Source organism: Dacryopinax primogenitus, assembly GCF_000292625.1.
Source record: "Dacryopinax primogenitus strain DJM-731 SS1 chromosome Unknown DACRYscaffold_3, whole genome shotgun sequence".
Lineage (NCBI taxonomy): Eukaryota > Fungi > Basidiomycota > Dacrymycetes > Dacrymycetales > Dacrymycetaceae > Dacryopinax > Dacryopinax primogenitus.
This window is the reverse complement of record NW_024467200.1, coordinates 3749-19620: the sequence shown is the minus strand read 5'-3', so window position 1 is coordinate 19620 and position 15872 is coordinate 3749. Positions and strand designations below refer to the sequence as shown.

Sequence of the window (15872 nt, the reverse complement as noted above, 5' to 3'; positions counted from 1 at the left end):
GATTGATCTTGACAAACATTCAGGAAGGGTAATATTTCTGCACTTTCACATTGTATTCTGGACGCATATTTATGTTCAGACAATGACCGCTAGATCGTAGACGATAATTGATATCCTAATTAGAGGATTCCTCGACACGAATATCTCCTAACTTCTCAACATCATCCATGCCCACGACGGGACTGGACTCTTCGGCCCGCTTCCTCTTCAACTTTAATTGCATCGCCTTGGCACGACGAACAACTGGCAAAGTGAAGCGGTCGAGACCAAGCGAATAGCCAGAGACATTCGTCGGTGCCATGACAGCTTCTTCCGAGTTCTGCTCGGTCAATACCGGCTTTTCAACCTGAGGCTCACCAACGAGAAAGAGAGAATCAACACTCTCTAGCGCCAGATTGGCCGTTTCTGGGTAACAGAAGAACACGATGATGGCGTTAGCGAAGGTTAAGCACAGCCCACACAAGATAACTCCGACTGTATTGCCAGTCAGGGATGTGACGTATGGAAGATTCAGGAACCAGCGTACTATCCAATATTCGCGAGCATGACCTTCCATGTGTTAGTAAAAGAGATCATTCGAAGACAACAAACTCACTGGAGTAACCTCAACAACCAGGAAGTTCCCGGCAAAGTCCGCAGCGGCTAGACAAATGTCAGCTTCGTGACGGCGGAATACAGCCTGGGAAGTACATACTTGCAAGAGAAGCGCCCTTTGATCGGGTCCTTAAAGGCATGATCTCAGGCGGATATACCCACACGGTTGCCATCCAACCTGAAAAGGGTCAGAAAACGTCAACGTTCATCCGTTGTCTCGGCGAACCCCAGGTGAAGCAACCTTCAAATAAGAAAATCAAAACGACCGCGGCAATACCCGCGCCAGTGCCACCCACGGCGACGCAAATTGCTTCTCCGACGAGGATCAGACACATTCCAATAGCGTTGAGGATAAAAAGTGGACGACTTTGGAAGACATCAGATTCGACAAGGGGAATGTAGTTAACGCCGTACCGTCCAACGCGATCGATGGTGTACCACTGAGTCAGACTCAGCATAGAAATCGATCTTTAAGACACTCACTGTAAGGAATGAGGCGAACACATACCACACCTGCAACAAACATCCCAGCAGAAGAGCTAAAGAGTGGCCCATACCGAGAGATGTCTGGAATAATGTGGGTGCGTAATATCTGCAGCTTGTTCAGTACTCGATGTACGACAACACTAGCGGAAGACCAACGTGACAATGTTGATGCCCGTCATCTGCTGCATAAATTGGATGCCCATCGCGAGAGCAACACGAGCATTTCCCTTCACGCCTCCATCCTTGAAAACGTCGAGCGATCCACCCTCTTCGGCTGCCTCGACGGCGATGGCAGTCCTAATCTCTCGTGCCTCCGTTTGGACAGCCGGGTGATCTTCACTCTGGCCTCGGAGGGCCGCAAGCACAATGAGACCTTCGTCGGAATTTGGCCGATGACTCATGAGCCAGCGCGGTGTGTCCGGCAGGAAGACGGTCACAAGACCGGTATAGATCGCGAAGATGATCTGGAATGCCAATGGAAATCGCCATTGTGCGGTCGAAGCGGTGAATGAAAGGCCGTAATTCAACCAGTATGCAACCATGAGTCTTAACAAAATGTTAGTACCGGTGGGAAAAGTTACGTGGGCCCTTACCCAAAGATCATCGTCGTCAGTTGACAACAAGTTAGCCAGCCCCGATGGGTGGGAACGGATATCTCAGCTTGGTACACAGCGCAGATCGAGCATATGAAGCCAACGCCAAGTCCCTGGATGACTGATAAGCACGGTAGAAGATATGAACTCACACGTGCTTACAGTTATAACGCGACCAACAAGCATCTGCGCAAGGGAGTAGGTCGAACATTGAAAAATAGCACCGATGATGGTGACGATACTTCCCTACATCAGAACACCGCGGCGACCAATCCTCTCTCCGAAGACAGCGCAAGCGAGTCCGCCGAATATAGCGCCAACGTCATACAGGGATGAGATGGCTCCAGTGAGAGAAGAATTTGGGTTCCCCATTAGGTCTAGGAAGTTCTGGGACACGATGACTCCGGACATGACACCTAGGGATCCCGAGCCCAAAGCGACTCAGCGCGACAGTCAGCCTACCTTGGTCATAACCAAACAGCAAGAACCCAGAAGAGCAAACGGATGTGATAGCGGCTACTAGAGCCTTGCCCCGTACAGACGAGTGTCCGTTCCAAAGCAGACCCATTATTACAGAAAAAACACAAGTTAAGATACTGGTGGATCGTTAATAGAAAATGAGTGGTCGCAAGAGGTCAAAGAGAGAGAGCGTGGGTAGACCTCCATTGCTCGTTCAGCATATTGAGCTTTATAAATAACCCAATGTGTAGATATGATGCGCTCGGGTGGAGACATAGTGGTCGAGGTTCATCCGAGCGCTTCCCTAAACGTGGAAAACATGGAGAAGCTGGATTATCTAGCTCCGACAGTGCTTCTGACGTCACGCTACCTTGCCTTGATCCCAGGGTTATGTGACCAGTCTGTTCGTCACCGCCGGTGAATTCAACACATCGGACTATCGCATCGGATCGGCTCATATTGCGTCGGTCGGGCCGAAATTCGAGGTGGGGTTGGACTGCCGATCAGCTGGAAAGGCGGCCCGAGCGTCCGATCTTGCGGAGATGCGAGAGGAGCGAGCTTCGCCCTTAAGTTTCCCCGAAAGAAGCAAATTCAGTCCAAAAGGTTACTTGATCCCAGAAGTTGGAAATGATATGAAAGGTTGTGCAAGCGGATATGTAGCCTTTTGAAGCGGAGCTGATTTGTTGACGAGCATGCGACTGACCGGTCGTTATCGGGCCGCTCCGATACCAGAAACAGTTCTTATCGAAACGAATTATATCGAATCCAAAAACTGGCATGCTGCCTGGATCACCCATAAACCCCGATCCTGTGAATCGAATCCTCCCAGAATATTTCAGCCTACCGGGTAATCTGTATGCGTCCACCCTAGACCTGCTCCGCTCGTCCTCAAGGCATAAGCACGTCGGCGGCGTCCAATGGCCGGTATTCTACGCTCTTGTAGAAGAAGGGTGCTTTTTCCCACCTGCCGATAGGCTTGAGGCGCAAGCTCTGATCCTACGCAGTTAGGGCGTGTGCGGCTGCTCGGCAGGGTATACGTTGCCTCTCGTGTGGTGTTGCCAGCAGATGGTCGATAAGGTGAAAAGCGCGTTTGTCGGATGGAAAGCGTGCTCAAGTTGGATGCTCGTTGCGGCCTTGTTCCCGAATACCAGCGTTATCGCTCCGTTGATCTTGAAGCCCCTGTTCACTTTAATCGAGGGAAGCACGAGTAGGAGGAAAGGGTGGAGCCTCATCTAGCATACACGTGGAATAGGGCAAGCGCCCGCGTTCCACATTCTTCGGGACAAGGGTCGACACCGCTTCTCTTGTTGGCGTCCTTTGTCCTTCACTGCACTGGCGCTACGACGAAGACATGGTGAGGACACTCATACTCACTCCGCTCGGCCCACCTATCTGCCATCAATAAATATCCTAGCGCCACCCGCGGACAAGCCTGGCACAGCTATCAACCCACCCCCCTGCGCCAATGACGCAAGTAGGCCCGGCACCGGCGGACATCGACGCTTAGGCAGGGTCTGCGAAGGGCATCGAAGCCCATCGGATCCTACCGCTTGGCTCTCTTTGGCAATATTGGGACGAAAGACCAGGCACGAGGGTTACGAAAGACAAAAAATGATATTGGTACTGTACTGATTGGTGCGCCAAAGGCAGGATATACAGTGCTCATGGATAGTAAGGACATTCATCAGCGAACGTGGGGCATAGAAAATACAGGTAAGGAACGTCAACGGATCGTTAAGCATGATATGCGGACAGGAAAACCGTGAAACTGTCCAACGTCGTATGTACCTGAAACACTGGCCTCCGTCCTTCAGAACCCTCGGTGAAACAAACGATACCAGCAGGTCATGGGTCGAGTTGCGGGAGCGGGCTGTCGTCGAGCTCCATGCATGCGGATAGGGAGGGGGATGGTGGGAGCGGAATGAGCAAAGGCGCCACGTCCGGATCGAGCGCATATAGCGACGGTACAGGCTTGCGTCTAGGGCGGATGGACATCGCATGTGCACGCTTGGGTACTGTCTCCCCTGAGACATGCGCCTCGCGGGGCGGTGACTTAGGCATAGGGGGAATGTCGACGACTTGAGCGGAGAAGTGGACAGTGGCGACGGGGAGGTTGTTGAGGGAGCGGTTGGCGTGCGCATACAACTGTGCTTCCCATTTTTCGTTAGACATATCCTGGACTGCGGTCAGGGAAGGATGTATGCATATAGAGGTAGTGCGTACAGGGAATATGACGGTGCTCCTGCGGAGGACGTAGTGGCCTTGGCTGGCCTTGTCCCTTGCGTGCCGAGCGGTGGCGGCGTCCGACTTGCGCGCGCTGAGCCTGCGTCTCCATCCCGCTGGAGGAGGGCTAGCAGGCACAGTCTCTGCGCGCTGGAAAGGACCAAAGTCGAAAGGCTGACGGATGACGGTGATTTCTGGTAGGTCGTTGTCCGTTGTGGAAGGGAGGATTGACTTTCGTTTGTGTCTCGGGTGTTCCTTTGCAAGGATACGATGTATGCGCCTCAAGAGAGCTGTCATGGATAGCATTTTGTTACGTGGTGTGGGTGAAGGGGAGAGAGGTGGTGGGGTGAGATGGAAGGGAGGAGGAGAGGGGGGGGGAGGTGGCCTTCAAGGCGAAGAGCAGGCGACGGTGCGTGCGAAGGGTTGTGGGTATATATGCGTGTGTGTGTGTGTGGGTAGCGAGGTAGATGTATGCGTGTAGTAGTGATGGTTGTTCTGGAATAAAAAGGGTAACCTGCACGGATTAGGCAGGAAGAGGGAATGGGGGAAGAGAGGGACGTCCTGGCCTGTGGGTCTTGCCCCGCCCCAAATTTATGAGAACCCAATCAAGGCGCAGACCGGCAGTGCTTCTTACCCATTCCTGTCCATTATGGCAACCATTCAACAGACTCACTCCCGTCTTCTCTTACGTTCACGAGAAGAGGCGCTGTCTGGATGGTTCACAATATACCTACAAGTTAATCCATCTCTGACATGTCTGCATTTTAAAGACGGGCTAAGGGGAGGAGCATGAGACGCAGCAAAATACGGGTCGTCGCCCCCTTGCGGTGTGACATGTCACGCTCCTTCTGGACCCTGGAACAATCAATAGCGTGGCTAGGGCGTCTGCTTCCGTTCCTCCGATCAATCCTCGTCCTTTCCCGGAAACACCGTTACCCTCCTTGGTGATCAAACACCACCCAAGTTATCCTATTAATCACTCTAGAAGTATCACATCCTCCTCGAAAAAGTCAAAGTAATATTCCCCCTTCCATCTAATCACTCATTCATATCAGCCTCTCACGCGACATCACTCCTTGACAGCGTCTCTAGTAACCCCACTGATCGTGCGCATCGCCTGCTTCATCTCATCACTGACTCACATCTTGAATCTAGTTTAGCACGTCCCTTACACCAGAAGAAGCACCATGCCCACTTTTGCCGAACTAAAGGAGCAGGCCATGAAGGCCGGATCGATGGCAGGCAGCCAAGTCAACAACCTTCGTGGCAGGTTCGGAAACTCGGGTCAATCATCGACATCGACATCCAACACTAGCGCATCACACTACCGCTCAAGCTCAAGTATCACTTCCCCTATCGGAAATAAGCCCCCGCTCCCACCGCCGGTACGCTCCGGGGGTCCGCTTTCTCCCCCTGTCAGGAGCCCTGGTAGCACGGGGGCTCCATTCTCACCGCCTCCGATGATGCCCCCGCGCGCTTCAGCGCCCTCCCTACCAAGCAGATCGCATTCATCTTTACCTTCACATGCTGCCACTGCTACAGGAATTGACTGGGCGAACCTATCTGAGGAGGACAAGCAGGCATTCTTTGGCCTCCTTGACGAATACTTTGCCAGACGCGGACTGCAAGATGCCCCTGAACCGGGTACAGCGGGCAACCCAGCGGTGAGCGATATTGAATCACGCGAGTATGACGGACCTCATGCTCATCAGCGTGCAGTATTGAGTCCTTCACCATCTCAGATGCATAGCAAAGCAGGTATGTCCCCCAATTTCCCCGAGAGTCCGTGTTCTCATGCTGGTGTAGCCCTCGACTCCCAGCATTTCTCTATGGACACGCCACCTACGTCGACGACGGCAGCTACAGTCTGCGAATTCTTCCTTCCTTCTACCCACTGGCCGTCAGCATGGTACGACGATAAGCAAAGTTCTCTTCCTCCTCCGGTAGTTGGTTCCAAGGATGTCTCCGGACAAGGCATGTGGTCCTCCTACGGCGACGCGATGACGCGCATCGGCTATGTCCTCTTTGCCGATCTTAGCGTCCTGTGGTATCGCGTCCAATGGGATTCCCGCCAACGCGATCCCAACAGCGTGCAACGCGAGGCCTCATACCGCCCTCCTCCTCAGCCATGGGCGGGCGATCTCCTCCGATGGGCGACAGAGCTATACGGCGAAGAACTCGTTGCGTTCGCCGAGGCTGCCGAAGCTTCGGGACAGCCTGTCGGACGAGGCGAGTGCTGGGATATGGCCCATCTCGGGCTGAAGAGCATCGTGGATAATCCCGCTCTCTCGCACTTCCCCAAGCCTGTACAGTCCATCAGTCGCACGCACGGCCACCTCATCTTTGCCGGCTCTGGGTCGCCTAATACGGCAGGTCAGGCTGGCCGCTGGAGAGGGGGGGACGATAGAGTCATGAGAGGCGATATTGTCGAATGGAATCGTGTGAAGATCAACACTACATCGGGCCAGCAGATGACACTCGGCGACCCGGAGCACACCGCCATTATCGTCCTCGTACCTGATGAGCCTATTCCGAACGCTACGGACGGCGCGTCAATCATGCCCTACGAGCTAGGCTGGCTGGAGGTGATTGAGCAGACACGGGGGAAAGCACCGCAGAGGAAGAGATACGATATGAGCCGGTTCACAGAGGGACGGGTGTGGGTGTATCGGCCTGTGCCAGAGGAGTATGTGGGCGAGGGGCTCAAGGCGGAGTGGCCCCCGCAGCAGCCGGCATACTCGTTGTCGTAAAGTTTCAACTTGATTTCTTGGGAAAGTTATTGGTTATCTTATCGTGTTGTATCTCACAGATCGTGTTGTGTCATCTGGACTTGTCCTGTTACCGTTTCAGCAATTAAAGTGCTATCCAAGACAGATCTACGGACTTAGCCGTGCGTGTCCACGGGGATCGGTTCGATCGTAAACGCACGAACACACGATTTGTCAATATACCATCCTGCCTCATCGGACATATTCAATGCATCAAATCGTAGCCGCTGCTCATCTGGAGTGCGTCCATCAAGCCCGCCTTCTTCGCCAGCCTGTCATACAACGTCGGTAATTGCTCCCACGCCTCCTCGGGTCTCATGCCAAGTTTCAAACACGCGTCCTCCACGAGCGACGTCAGCAGCGGGTCTTTCTTGAGCTCCGTCAGCGCACAGACGATCACTTGCGGGGTATTGTCAGCGCTCGTGGTGATGGTGCCGTTGCGGTAGGCGGCCTCGACTACGAGCTCTGCGAAGCGAGTTATAAGTGCGCATCCTCCTCAGACGAGTCGGCTTCTTACCAGCTGCAGTGAGAAGGTTATAGTCTGTCTTTCGCTTCAGGAGCTGGGCTCTCAAGTTCTCGAGCTGTGCCTGTATTTCCCCTGCATCAGCTCTCCAAATCTTCCCCTTCAAACAGAGCGAACGCATACCTCGCTCTGAGCCTGCGCAGTCTCCATCCTACTGAGTTTCTCTCTAAGCTCAATAACTTCCCGCTCTGTTCTCTCAAATTGCGCGTCGCGTTGCTCGAAGTAGATGAGCCATTCATCTGGCGTGGCTGCGTGGTTGGGATGCTGAATGTGCGAGTATTGACGAAATACTCCGGCCGAGGCGGCCGGAGAGCGAGGAGGTAGCCGTGCGCTCCTGCAGAGTATGAAACATATACCGTAACAGACTTGTGCATCGAAGACCCCAATTCTCACCTGAATAGCGAGCGCGTCAGAGGACGCATTGTTGACAGAATACTTCAATGACAGACTTGTCGTATTCGAGTGAGCTGAGATGGTGATTGTGTTGAGGAATACCCATCCTCCCTTCCCCTGGTGTGATCGTCCTCTTCGACGGCTGCGGCACCGAAGACGCGCCTTACATGAAAAAGAAGTGCGACGACGTGAGAAACGTTTAGAATCACCGCGCCTTCTTATGGGGTCTTTTTATGTCCACAGTACGTATAGTACAACATTGCTGGTAATTCTGCTCTGTAGCCCTCCCCATCAGTCATCCGCAGGACCTACCCGGGAGACAACATATTCTCGCGCTCGTTTCTGCTCTTGTCCGCCTACGCCCTCCAGGTGCTCAGGTGTTTGTCCGTCGAGATTTATCTACAGAGCATTCAGGACAACGCTTAGGCGTTGGAGGGGATACACCTACTCGACTTCGATCCGCACCCGCTTCGATTAGTGTGACCGCAGCTTCAGCATGGGCGGACTCCATCGCCAGGTGCAGAGGTGTGTTCCCTAATTTTCAGTGAATCACATGTTGTCCATGGAGCGGTGTGACTTACCCATGCGGTCACCAGTATTCAGCCGGGGTTTGGCGGATCCTGGCGGAGCACGGAGGAGCACATTGATGAAGGCGATGGAGCCAGTGGTAGCAGCTCGATGACTTCAGTCCAAGTCAGATGGGTCATAAGTAAAATTATATAAAGTACGGACAGTGGTAGCTGCAATGCCTTGTCCTTTGCATTGATCTATTGGCGACACGATCACTAAAAGTGTGATCGAGGCTTCGAACATGCTTACGTCCGCACCCGCCGCAACCAGTAGCTTCCCGATCTAGTTCATGTTTAGATAATCCGCAGGAGGGAAAAGTGGACACGCACCTCGTATCTGCCTTTGGACGCAGCATAATGACTACCAAACACAAAGTGAACATGTAGTTCAACACTGCCCATCGATGACGCACAGAGCGGTTATTCCTTTGTCGTTGACGATCTTGACATTCGCACCCGCGCCAATGAGGAGACCAACAATGTCATCCTGACCAGCAGAAGCTTCCGAGGTTCAGCAAAAGGTATAATGGATGAAAGTTCTGATACGCACCGGCGATCATCAACGGTGTCCATCCCTGCGAGTCTTTTGCGTCAACGTCGGAAGGCGGGCTCTGTGACAGGAGCAACTCGACAACGTCTTTGTGTCGTGTTGCAGCCCAGTGAAGCGGCGTGCGACCGTCCTATATGAGATTAGAATACGTGAAAGATATAATTTTCAGTCTCATACGAGATCCCTCCTGTTTATAAGTGCCGGCTCTGAAGTCAGAAGAGAGGCGACCAGTGATCTCTGCCCTGAGCATTGGGTCATGAACAATACCAAATGAAGATATCAAAATGTGTACCATCTAAGGCAGCTTTGTGGATGTCGAGACCAGACATTGCGAAGTAGATTGAAAGGTGGTTGGGAGAAGTAGGACGTTGAACTGGACATTAAGAGGGGCACGCGTCCCTTGTTACGTAACCGCCCCCACAATCACGTTCCTAGGAGCAAGTCATTGAGAGAGTATGCTCCTGACTCCCGCCTCTTGCACTGTCAACAATCTGCAATGCAATGCCACCGAAACGTCGACTACCTCAGTCTCATAACAAGATAGCTAAGCGACAAAAAACTTTGTTCGTCAGAATAGGGCAGCGTAACGAAGATGACACACTAAACGATGCCCAAAGAAGCGCCCAACAGCCTTCATCGTCATCCACGTCTACTCGACAGACCGGTCCATATGGTGAGTGTCCATGTCGAACAATGTTCCCTTGGTTTTGACATCAACCCTCAGTCGTTCCATCCCTCCTTCGGATGTCAATGGCGCGGTTCGCTCAGCATGTTGTCAGACTCAGTCAGGACGAGTTTACTCAAAATCGGGCGATGAAGAGGCTTGCCGATCTTCCCACTCACCTGGTTCAACCTCTTTTTGAGTTCCTAAGACATTATTGTCCGACTCGTCTCAGCGGGGAATTCATTACCAAGGTCTCAGAATTGGTTTCTTCACATACATCTGCTGACATGAAAATTACAGTACTTTCTTCGAGGAGATCATCTTGTTTTCTCTAACGACATGACCGGAGTTCTCAACGGGACAGTCAAATCATTCGCCAGTGCACCAGGTTTTGCAACCAGCCTAAAAACGCTTGAGCTACGTGGTCAAACGGATCTGAAAGATAATGTGGTGGCTGCTACGCTTCGACATCTGCCGGCCTTGATCAGTCTTGTGCTTCGGTCAGTACTTCCCTCCACACATCGAAACCTCTAAAACCCAGATAGTGGATGTACCCAAGTTGGTTCGCGGAGCGTGGAAGCAGTAGCCGAAACATGCCATGATCTTGAAATGATCAACTTGAATTATACAGTGACGCGACATGCTGCTATTCGAAAACTTGTCAACTCGTGCAAGAAACTGCACAGCATTAAGGTCGCAGGACTGAGAGATATAGTGAGCCACCATTCAATCAAAGTTTGCAGAGTATCTCATGTCTTCGAGACCGATACCCATTTCTCTCAGATACTCAGCGACGTCTCAGGGCGACTTCGTCAGCTCAAAGTGCGCCAAACTGACTTAACCCAAACCTCAGCCGCTGTTATTAGTAATGCTTTGAGTGCTAACGCGGTTGCCCTGGACATATCATTTACTTCAATGGTACTCACCGAACTTCCGCCTAATTTGGAAAAACTTTCCTTGACGGCAACCCCGATCCTTGCAGCCCCGCTTCTTCGACTGTTAACACCGCTGAAAAAGCTGCGCAAGCTATCCCTGGCGTATCTTGGCGGCGACGTTGCGAGTTTGTCTGATGACGGTCTGAAGCTCTTGCTCCCAGCACTGAACGCATGCGAGCGACTTGTCGATTTGAACCTTGCCCTCAACAATTCCCTCGGATTGAACGGTTCCGGAGGCGCATCGGCCTTGCTCGCTATTATGGGAAGTAGGCTCGAGGTAATCCGACCTTTTTGCAATGAGCACCTCGGCTGACCACTGTTTCAGGTCTTAAACTTGTCGGGCATTTCTCGCATGCGGTGGTACGATCTTGAACCTCTCAAAGCGTTGCTGGAGCCGCCACCCCTAAGGCAGCTTGTGTTGACCAATACTGGCTTGGATGATAGGGCGGCGCTCTATATATCTGCTTGTAGGCATTTGCGAATGCTCAGCCTGGGTGGAACTGGATTATCGTGTGCGTTTTCCTCAGCATCTCGCCAATAGCCGTTCACAGGACGTAGCGGAAGGAGTTGACCGCATTGTTGACGCATGCAAAGACCTACAAGAACTTGATCTCACGGGCTGCCGAGGTGTTCGCATTTACGATCGTCGACATTTCTTTGAGGTAGGCCGAGTGGCACCGACCAAGTTCCACTGCTGATTGTTGTTCGACGCAGTCATGGGCTGCAAGGAAGAGGGACGCAGGGGAAGAAGACTCATCGACGGAATAACTTTTCTCTCTGATCGTATGAACGATTTTTGCGAGTCGTACGCCTGTGTATTTTGCGCTGTCGAGGTCATAATTGATTAGCCTCCGTGCCCTGTTATGTATCTACGCGCCTTATCTTCAAGGAATTCGTCTCTCTTGTCCCTCATCATGTCCTTCGCAATTAAGCTCCAAGCGCCGCTGACGCATCGCTCAACTGGACCAGGTCTCATTCTGGTTGTTCCTGACTCACCTGATCCGAAATTATCAGATATCGGTTTCTTACTGGACCCGTTGCCTTCCCAGAAATGGGCTGAGGAGGGCTTTTGTACGGCATGTATTTCTCTGTCACCAGAAGCCAGCCACGAATTCGACTCGGCGTTGAAGGCTGCCGTTGATCAGCTGTCCAATATGCCTACTCTTTCCGCTAGTAATAAGTTTGGGTTAATAGGCAAGCACACTGTTCCCATCCCCTCCTGTAAACATTCAGTTCATATATGCTTCTCCGCACAGTTTATGGCACTGCACTGTTGAACCAGGCGATCATTTCCGTACCAAGCTTCTCATCAATCGGAGCCGTGATTGGATATTCCAAGTCCGTTTTTGATATGAAACAATCGACTCATTTCTTATCTCTGATTCATTGTGCTGGCGCCCCAATCTCATCTCCCGGAATCTATACCTACGATGTTGCCAACGAATATTTTGTTATTCCTGGACAGCCGGCGTATGATAAAGCTTCAGCAACATTAGCTCATCAAAGAAGCCTCGTCTTTTTGCGAAGATTCTTCGACGGCCCTTATTTTGATTTGGAAAAGATTTGGGAAGAACACACGCTCTATGAATTCGGGGAACGTGCGGTTGAGAAGACTATGGCTGTGCGTATTATTACAAATGTTGAGCTGCGACTGAATGATGAGCCCAGACCATGGTGGTACGTCACTCGATGATTGTGTTTGTATGCTTTGAAGCCGACCTGACAGGCAGCAAGAGCCATACGTGAACCATGTCCCCACGGTGAGTATTGTATTGCTTCTGGGTTGTGATCTGTAATTCAACATGCTGTTATGGAGTTGACCGGCGGAATCGGTCGAACTGCCCTGACCGAGTTCTACGCCAATCACTTCATCTTCTCCAATCCCGATTCGTTCGCGCTCAAACTCGTCAGTCGGACGATTGGGCCGGATCGCATCGTAGACGAGCTGATTATCGACTTTATTCATGACCGTGTCATTGATTGGATGTACGCACCCTCAAATTGGGCACTGAGAGTTTCTTTGACAGGATCTAGGTTGCCTGGAATTCTACCAACAGGGAAGGCAGTCCGCATACCGCTTGTGGGTGTCGTGAATGTTCGCGGTGACAAGCTCTACCATGAACACATATACTGGTGAGTCGTCTCATTGCACTTGCCGCAATGTAAATAAGCCAAGGATCACTGCAGGGATCAAGCTTCTGTGCTGGTTCAAATCGGCCTTCTTCCCCCTCAACTTGCTTTCCCGGCAGACTTTGATGCGGCTGGTCTCGCGGGAAAAACCTTTCCACTCCCCGTGACAGGCTTGAAGCAAGCTGAGAAGATGCTCGACCCAGTGGGTATTCCAAGCAATGAGCTCATACCGTAGTATCGAGGTATACACACGGATATGACGGATGTACATGTGTTTATTGGGGTATTATTGCGAGGTCGGACCTGAAGAACAAATGAAAGAAGCGCTTAGTCATGTCAAATATTACGGAAGTAACTCAACGGGAGCAATCCGCCTGTGACCGCGCCAAACGGCCAAGCCCTGAAGCAGCAAGGAACTCTTCTTCCACCAACGGTCACCATTCGCCGTCCTTACTCTCGACAGCACCCCACTTGCACTGGAGAGCGTCGTCTACTCTGTGTATACCATCATTTCATTACGCATACCCTTTATGTCTGCTGATATCGACCGTCGTCCTGCAACCCGTCAAAGAGTGGTTTCGCCTGAAATCCAGATCACTCGTCAGATCATAGGCGGTCGCGAAGTTATCACAATCGATGACAGCGACGACGATAACGAGCCTGTAGTTGAAGTCCCCCGGCAAGTGCACCGTAGGAGAAGAAATGGAGATCGACCTGGTCCTCCTCCTAGAGACGGAAGGACTCGATTCGAGGAGATGAGGCGAAGACAGCAGGTGGGCGAGGCGCTAGCGCATCGCAACCGGATGCAAGCAGCCATAGATGCAGGAGATGTTGAATTTGCAGTTTTGCCTGACGATGATGAAGACGGTGGCGAATATGGCGAGTCTGCTTTTCTGTCCTGGATGATGACCGCAAGACTGACTTGCGCTTGTTTTCAGTCCCGGCGGACAACCGTATATTTTCGCCAACTCCTCCCCCTGTCGCCAATGCACCAAACAGGAGACACATAGGCCTGGGAGGTGCTGTATTGGTTCAGGATGGTGTGCGGATCAACTTCAATCTCGGCGAACGCGTAAATCGTTTCCTTGCGCATATTCCAATGATGACATTCGGAGATAACGCGGAACTCATGGCTCGGGCCGCGCTGCCCGCCATTCCTGCGTACAGTCCTGAGTACACACATCCCAGCGCCAAGCAAAATCGCTTCAGCCATTCGTTTCCTGCTGCACCTGTCACTCCCGATCGCAAAGGCAAATCTGTCAACCCACCACCGGCTTCTATAAACTTTCAGTGCACCAATTGCCAAGATAACCTCTATCTCGCTGCCCCGGATGCCAATCGACGGGTCTATGCTCTGCGTTGTGGTCATCTACTGGACGGGAAATGTGTCACCAAGCTCTCAACGCCACCGCGCGGTATCTATCCTCAGACAGAGAACATTCCTGTCCTCGACGTTGAGCCGCCCCCACGGAAAGGGAGAGCAAGAGCTTCACGGCCTGGGGCGAAGACGAAGCCGAGGGGAAAGAAGCGGAAGCGTGCCGAAGACAAGATCACTTGGGATTGGGTGTGCCCAACATGTCAATATGCTCACACGTCAGAATGGGACGCCTCTGCGGGCGAGGACAACAAAGGTGCTTGGGTGCCGCACGGGGAGGATGGACCTATTCTGCTCTATCTGTGATAGAGGCACGTTCACGCCATCCTTGCTTCCATTTCTTGGCACTGTAGCACATCAGCAAGTCCAGTTTGACTCACGGCTGTACAACGTCAATCACTAATTACTCTCTGTATGCTCCTTATACATCACGTCTTTGGATTAACAATATCAATGGCTGTGTCGCCCTCACCCTTGGAACCCTCAACTCTCCCTGTTGCCCTTTCTCATCCACTCTCCGGTCGGTCTATCTTTGTCACGGCGATTCCTATTTGTGCTCATCGACACAACTTCCTTTTGAATGCGGTCCAATCATTGTCGTCGCAGCGGCGGACCGTGACGGTCCGCACGTTGGATCATGGTGGTCTTTCGGCATCTGGAGTCGCTTCTCATCTTCGTACCCCGCTTACGAGGTTTGAACGCCAATGTCGGTCAAGGAGCTCTTCCAAAAGCTATTAAAGGGCGTGAACTACCCAACTGTCACCCTATTTCACTTTGCAAGGGATGGTTCTCGGTCTTTTACTTCTCGTTCTTGCAGCAGTTGCCACCAGCTCGGGCTCTTGGAACAAGTACGATGCTTGTCAAAGGGTCAAGCCCCCTGGTCACCGGCAAACCGATGGATGTCCAGAGGGAACAATCTATGTATCTCAGAACGATGGTGCTGCCGCTTTCACAAACGTACAGTCTGCCGTGGAATCCTTGTATGTCCAATTGCCCTGGCAGATGCGTTGTCGTTAGTTCACCACTCGATAACAACAGCCCGGATGATCTCAGCCATTCGATAATCCTCATTGCACCGGGCATGTATAAAGGATTGGTCAACGTCACAAGGAAAGGCCCCGTTACTTTGCTCGGTCAGTATGTACTTCCAACTATCAATCTGGTCACAATCTGGGACGACCAATTTGTTACGGAACGTGCGTTCGATATTCTATTCCCGACTTGTGCCCTATAACTTTTGCTGGCTACTAGCACCTCCTGCCCAAGATGATGCGCAAACAGCCGTCCTAATCGTCGCGCCTACCTTCAACGCATCTCTCATTGGCATGGGGACAGTAGGGTTTCCACTCCAGCCCGAATTTGGCAACGCCGATTTCAAGGCTTATCACATTGATTTCAGGAATTTAGCTGTTCGTCACATCATACAGCAAAGACGCGTTTTAACTTACTGTTCTTCGTGCTACAGGCCAACTACGCTATATCACAAGCACTTGTCACCGAATGTTTACTAGTGGTATTATTTCTTTCTTTATTACTGTAATACCATTTAGTTTTTAATTTAAAGAGCTAACAAAAAGAGAACAATATTATATGGATCTTTTAGAATGTTT

At 51.8% G+C, this 15872-nt stretch overlaps 10 protein-coding genes across 10 annotated transcripts in view; 5 read left to right on the top strand and 5 right to left on the bottom strand.

Annotated features, from left to right (window-relative positions):
• Positions 1–115: 115 nt before the first annotated feature.
• Positions 116–1684, bottom strand: DACRYDRAFT_104420 (MFS general substrate transporter; the record flags this gene model as incomplete). The annotated part of the gene is made up of 8 exons (XM_040767924.1): positions 116–549; positions 592–642; positions 695–772; positions 821–960; positions 1009–1034; positions 1078–1186; positions 1237–1626; positions 1674–1684. The coding sequence occupies 8 exons, from the start codon at positions 1682–1684 to the stop codon at positions 116–118; spliced, it is 1239 nt and encodes a 412-aa protein (XP_040631433.1).
• Positions 1685–1919: 235 nt separating this feature from the next.
• On the bottom strand, positions 1920–2241 carry DACRYDRAFT_47633 (uncharacterized protein; the record flags this gene model as incomplete). The annotated part of the gene is made up of 2 exons (XM_040774770.1): positions 1920–2089; positions 2136–2241. 2 exons carry the CDS (start codon positions 2239–2241, stop codon positions 1920–1922), a joined length of 276 nt encoding a protein of 91 aa, XP_040631432.1.
• A 45-nt stretch (positions 2242–2286) lies between these two features.
• Positions 2287–3478, top strand: DACRYDRAFT_20247 (uncharacterized protein). Its single transcript, XM_040771859.1, has 2 exons — positions 2287–2916; positions 2977–3478. Exon 1 carries the CDS (start codon positions 2386–2388, stop codon positions 2551–2553), a length of 168 nt encoding a protein of 55 aa, XP_040631431.1. The 5' UTR covers positions 2287–2385; the 3' UTR covers positions 2554–2916; positions 2977–3478.
• A 499-nt stretch (positions 3479–3977) lies between these two features.
• DACRYDRAFT_13784 (uncharacterized protein) lies at positions 3978–4661 on the bottom strand (the record flags this gene model as incomplete). Its single annotated transcript, XM_040770996.1, has 2 exons — positions 3978–4307; positions 4356–4661. The coding sequence occupies 2 exons, from the start codon at positions 4659–4661 to the stop codon at positions 3978–3980; spliced, it is 636 nt and encodes a 211-aa protein (XP_040631430.1).
• Positions 4662–5536: 875 nt separating this feature from the next.
• DACRYDRAFT_20245 (uncharacterized protein) lies at positions 5537–7193 on the top strand. Its single transcript, XM_040771858.1, has 3 exons — positions 5537–6019; positions 6075–6113; positions 6162–7193. Exon 3 carries the CDS (start codon positions 6185–6187, stop codon positions 7103–7105), a length of 921 nt encoding a protein of 306 aa, XP_040631429.1. The 5' UTR covers positions 5537–6019; positions 6075–6113; positions 6162–6184; the 3' UTR covers positions 7106–7193.
• A 46-nt stretch (positions 7194–7239) lies between these two features.
• DACRYDRAFT_113935 (uncharacterized protein) lies at positions 7240–8147 on the bottom strand (the record flags this gene model as incomplete). Its single annotated transcript, XM_040769728.1, has 5 exons — positions 8040–8147; positions 7770–7980; positions 7641–7710; positions 7470–7588; positions 7240–7395 (listed from the first exon to the last, which is right to left on the bottom strand). Exons 1-5 carry the CDS (start codon positions 8066–8068, stop codon positions 7240–7242), a joined length of 585 nt encoding a protein of 194 aa, XP_040631428.1. The 5' UTR covers positions 8069–8147.
• A 183-nt stretch (positions 8148–8330) lies between these two features.
• On the bottom strand, positions 8331–9010 carry DACRYDRAFT_47812 (ankyrin; the record flags this gene model as incomplete). The annotated part of the gene is made up of 6 exons (XM_040774785.1): positions 8331–8438; positions 8488–8573; positions 8621–8721; positions 8772–8806; positions 8859–8891; positions 8939–9010. The coding sequence occupies 6 exons, from the start codon at positions 9008–9010 to the stop codon at positions 8331–8333; spliced, it is 435 nt and encodes a 144-aa protein (XP_040631427.1).
• A 727-nt stretch (positions 9011–9737) lies between these two features.
• DACRYDRAFT_113933 (RNI-like protein) lies at positions 9738–11606 on the top strand. Its single transcript, XM_040769727.1, has 8 exons — positions 9738–9831; positions 9883–10073; positions 10123–10322; positions 10368–10536; positions 10585–11034; positions 11083–11269; positions 11316–11419; positions 11472–11606. Exons 2-8 carry the CDS (start codon positions 9903–9905, stop codon positions 11523–11525), a joined length of 1335 nt encoding a protein of 444 aa, XP_040631426.1. The 5' UTR covers positions 9738–9831; positions 9883–9902; the 3' UTR covers positions 11526–11606.
• Positions 11607–11671: 65 nt separating this feature from the next.
• DACRYDRAFT_86854 (uncharacterized protein) lies at positions 11672–13122 on the top strand (the record flags this gene model as incomplete). The annotated part of the gene is made up of 6 exons (XM_040776788.1): positions 11672–11943; positions 11991–12378; positions 12488–12517; positions 12574–12743; positions 12792–12890; positions 12945–13122. 6 exons carry the CDS (start codon positions 11672–11674, stop codon positions 13120–13122), a joined length of 1137 nt encoding a protein of 378 aa, XP_040631425.1.
• A 220-nt stretch (positions 13123–13342) lies between these two features.
• The window catches only part of DACRYDRAFT_75377 (carbohydrate esterase family 8 protein), a gene marked incomplete at its 3' end in the record, with an annotated part of 4269 nt that continues 1739 nt past the window's right edge, over positions 13343–15872 (top strand). Inside the window, exons 1-4 of the mRNA XM_040776133.1 lie at positions 13343–13766; positions 13826–15242; positions 15301–15458; positions 15514–15718. Coding sequence (XP_040631424.1) covers positions 15046–15242; positions 15301–15458; positions 15514–15718 — 560 coding nt within the window. The 5' untranslated portion in view covers positions 13343–13766; positions 13826–15045. The remainder of the gene's footprint in view (positions 13767–13825; positions 15243–15300; positions 15459–15513; positions 15719–15872) is intronic.

Bases quoted from the DNA above. Each gene is read 5' to 3' on its own strand.
- DACRYDRAFT_20245 (XM_040771858.1), top strand. From the start codon at position 6,185: ATGGACACGCCACCTACGTCGACGACGGCAGCTACAGTCTGCGAATTC.
- DACRYDRAFT_20247 (XM_040771859.1), top strand. From the start codon at position 2,386: ATGATGCGCTCGGGTGGAGACATAGTGGTCGAGGTTCATCCGAGCGCT.
- DACRYDRAFT_113933 (XM_040769727.1), top strand. From the start codon at position 9,903: ATGTCAATGGCGCGGTTCGCTCAGCATGTTGTCAGACTCAGTCAGGAC. The intron at 10,074-10,122 runs GTCTCAGAATTG...TGAAAATTACAG, and splicing joins GCGGGGAATTCATTACCAAG to TACTTTCTTCGAGGAGATCA. The intron at 11,035-11,082 runs GTAATCCGACCT...CCACTGTTTCAG, and splicing joins TTATGGGAAGTAGGCTCGAG to GTCTTAAACTTGTCGGGCAT.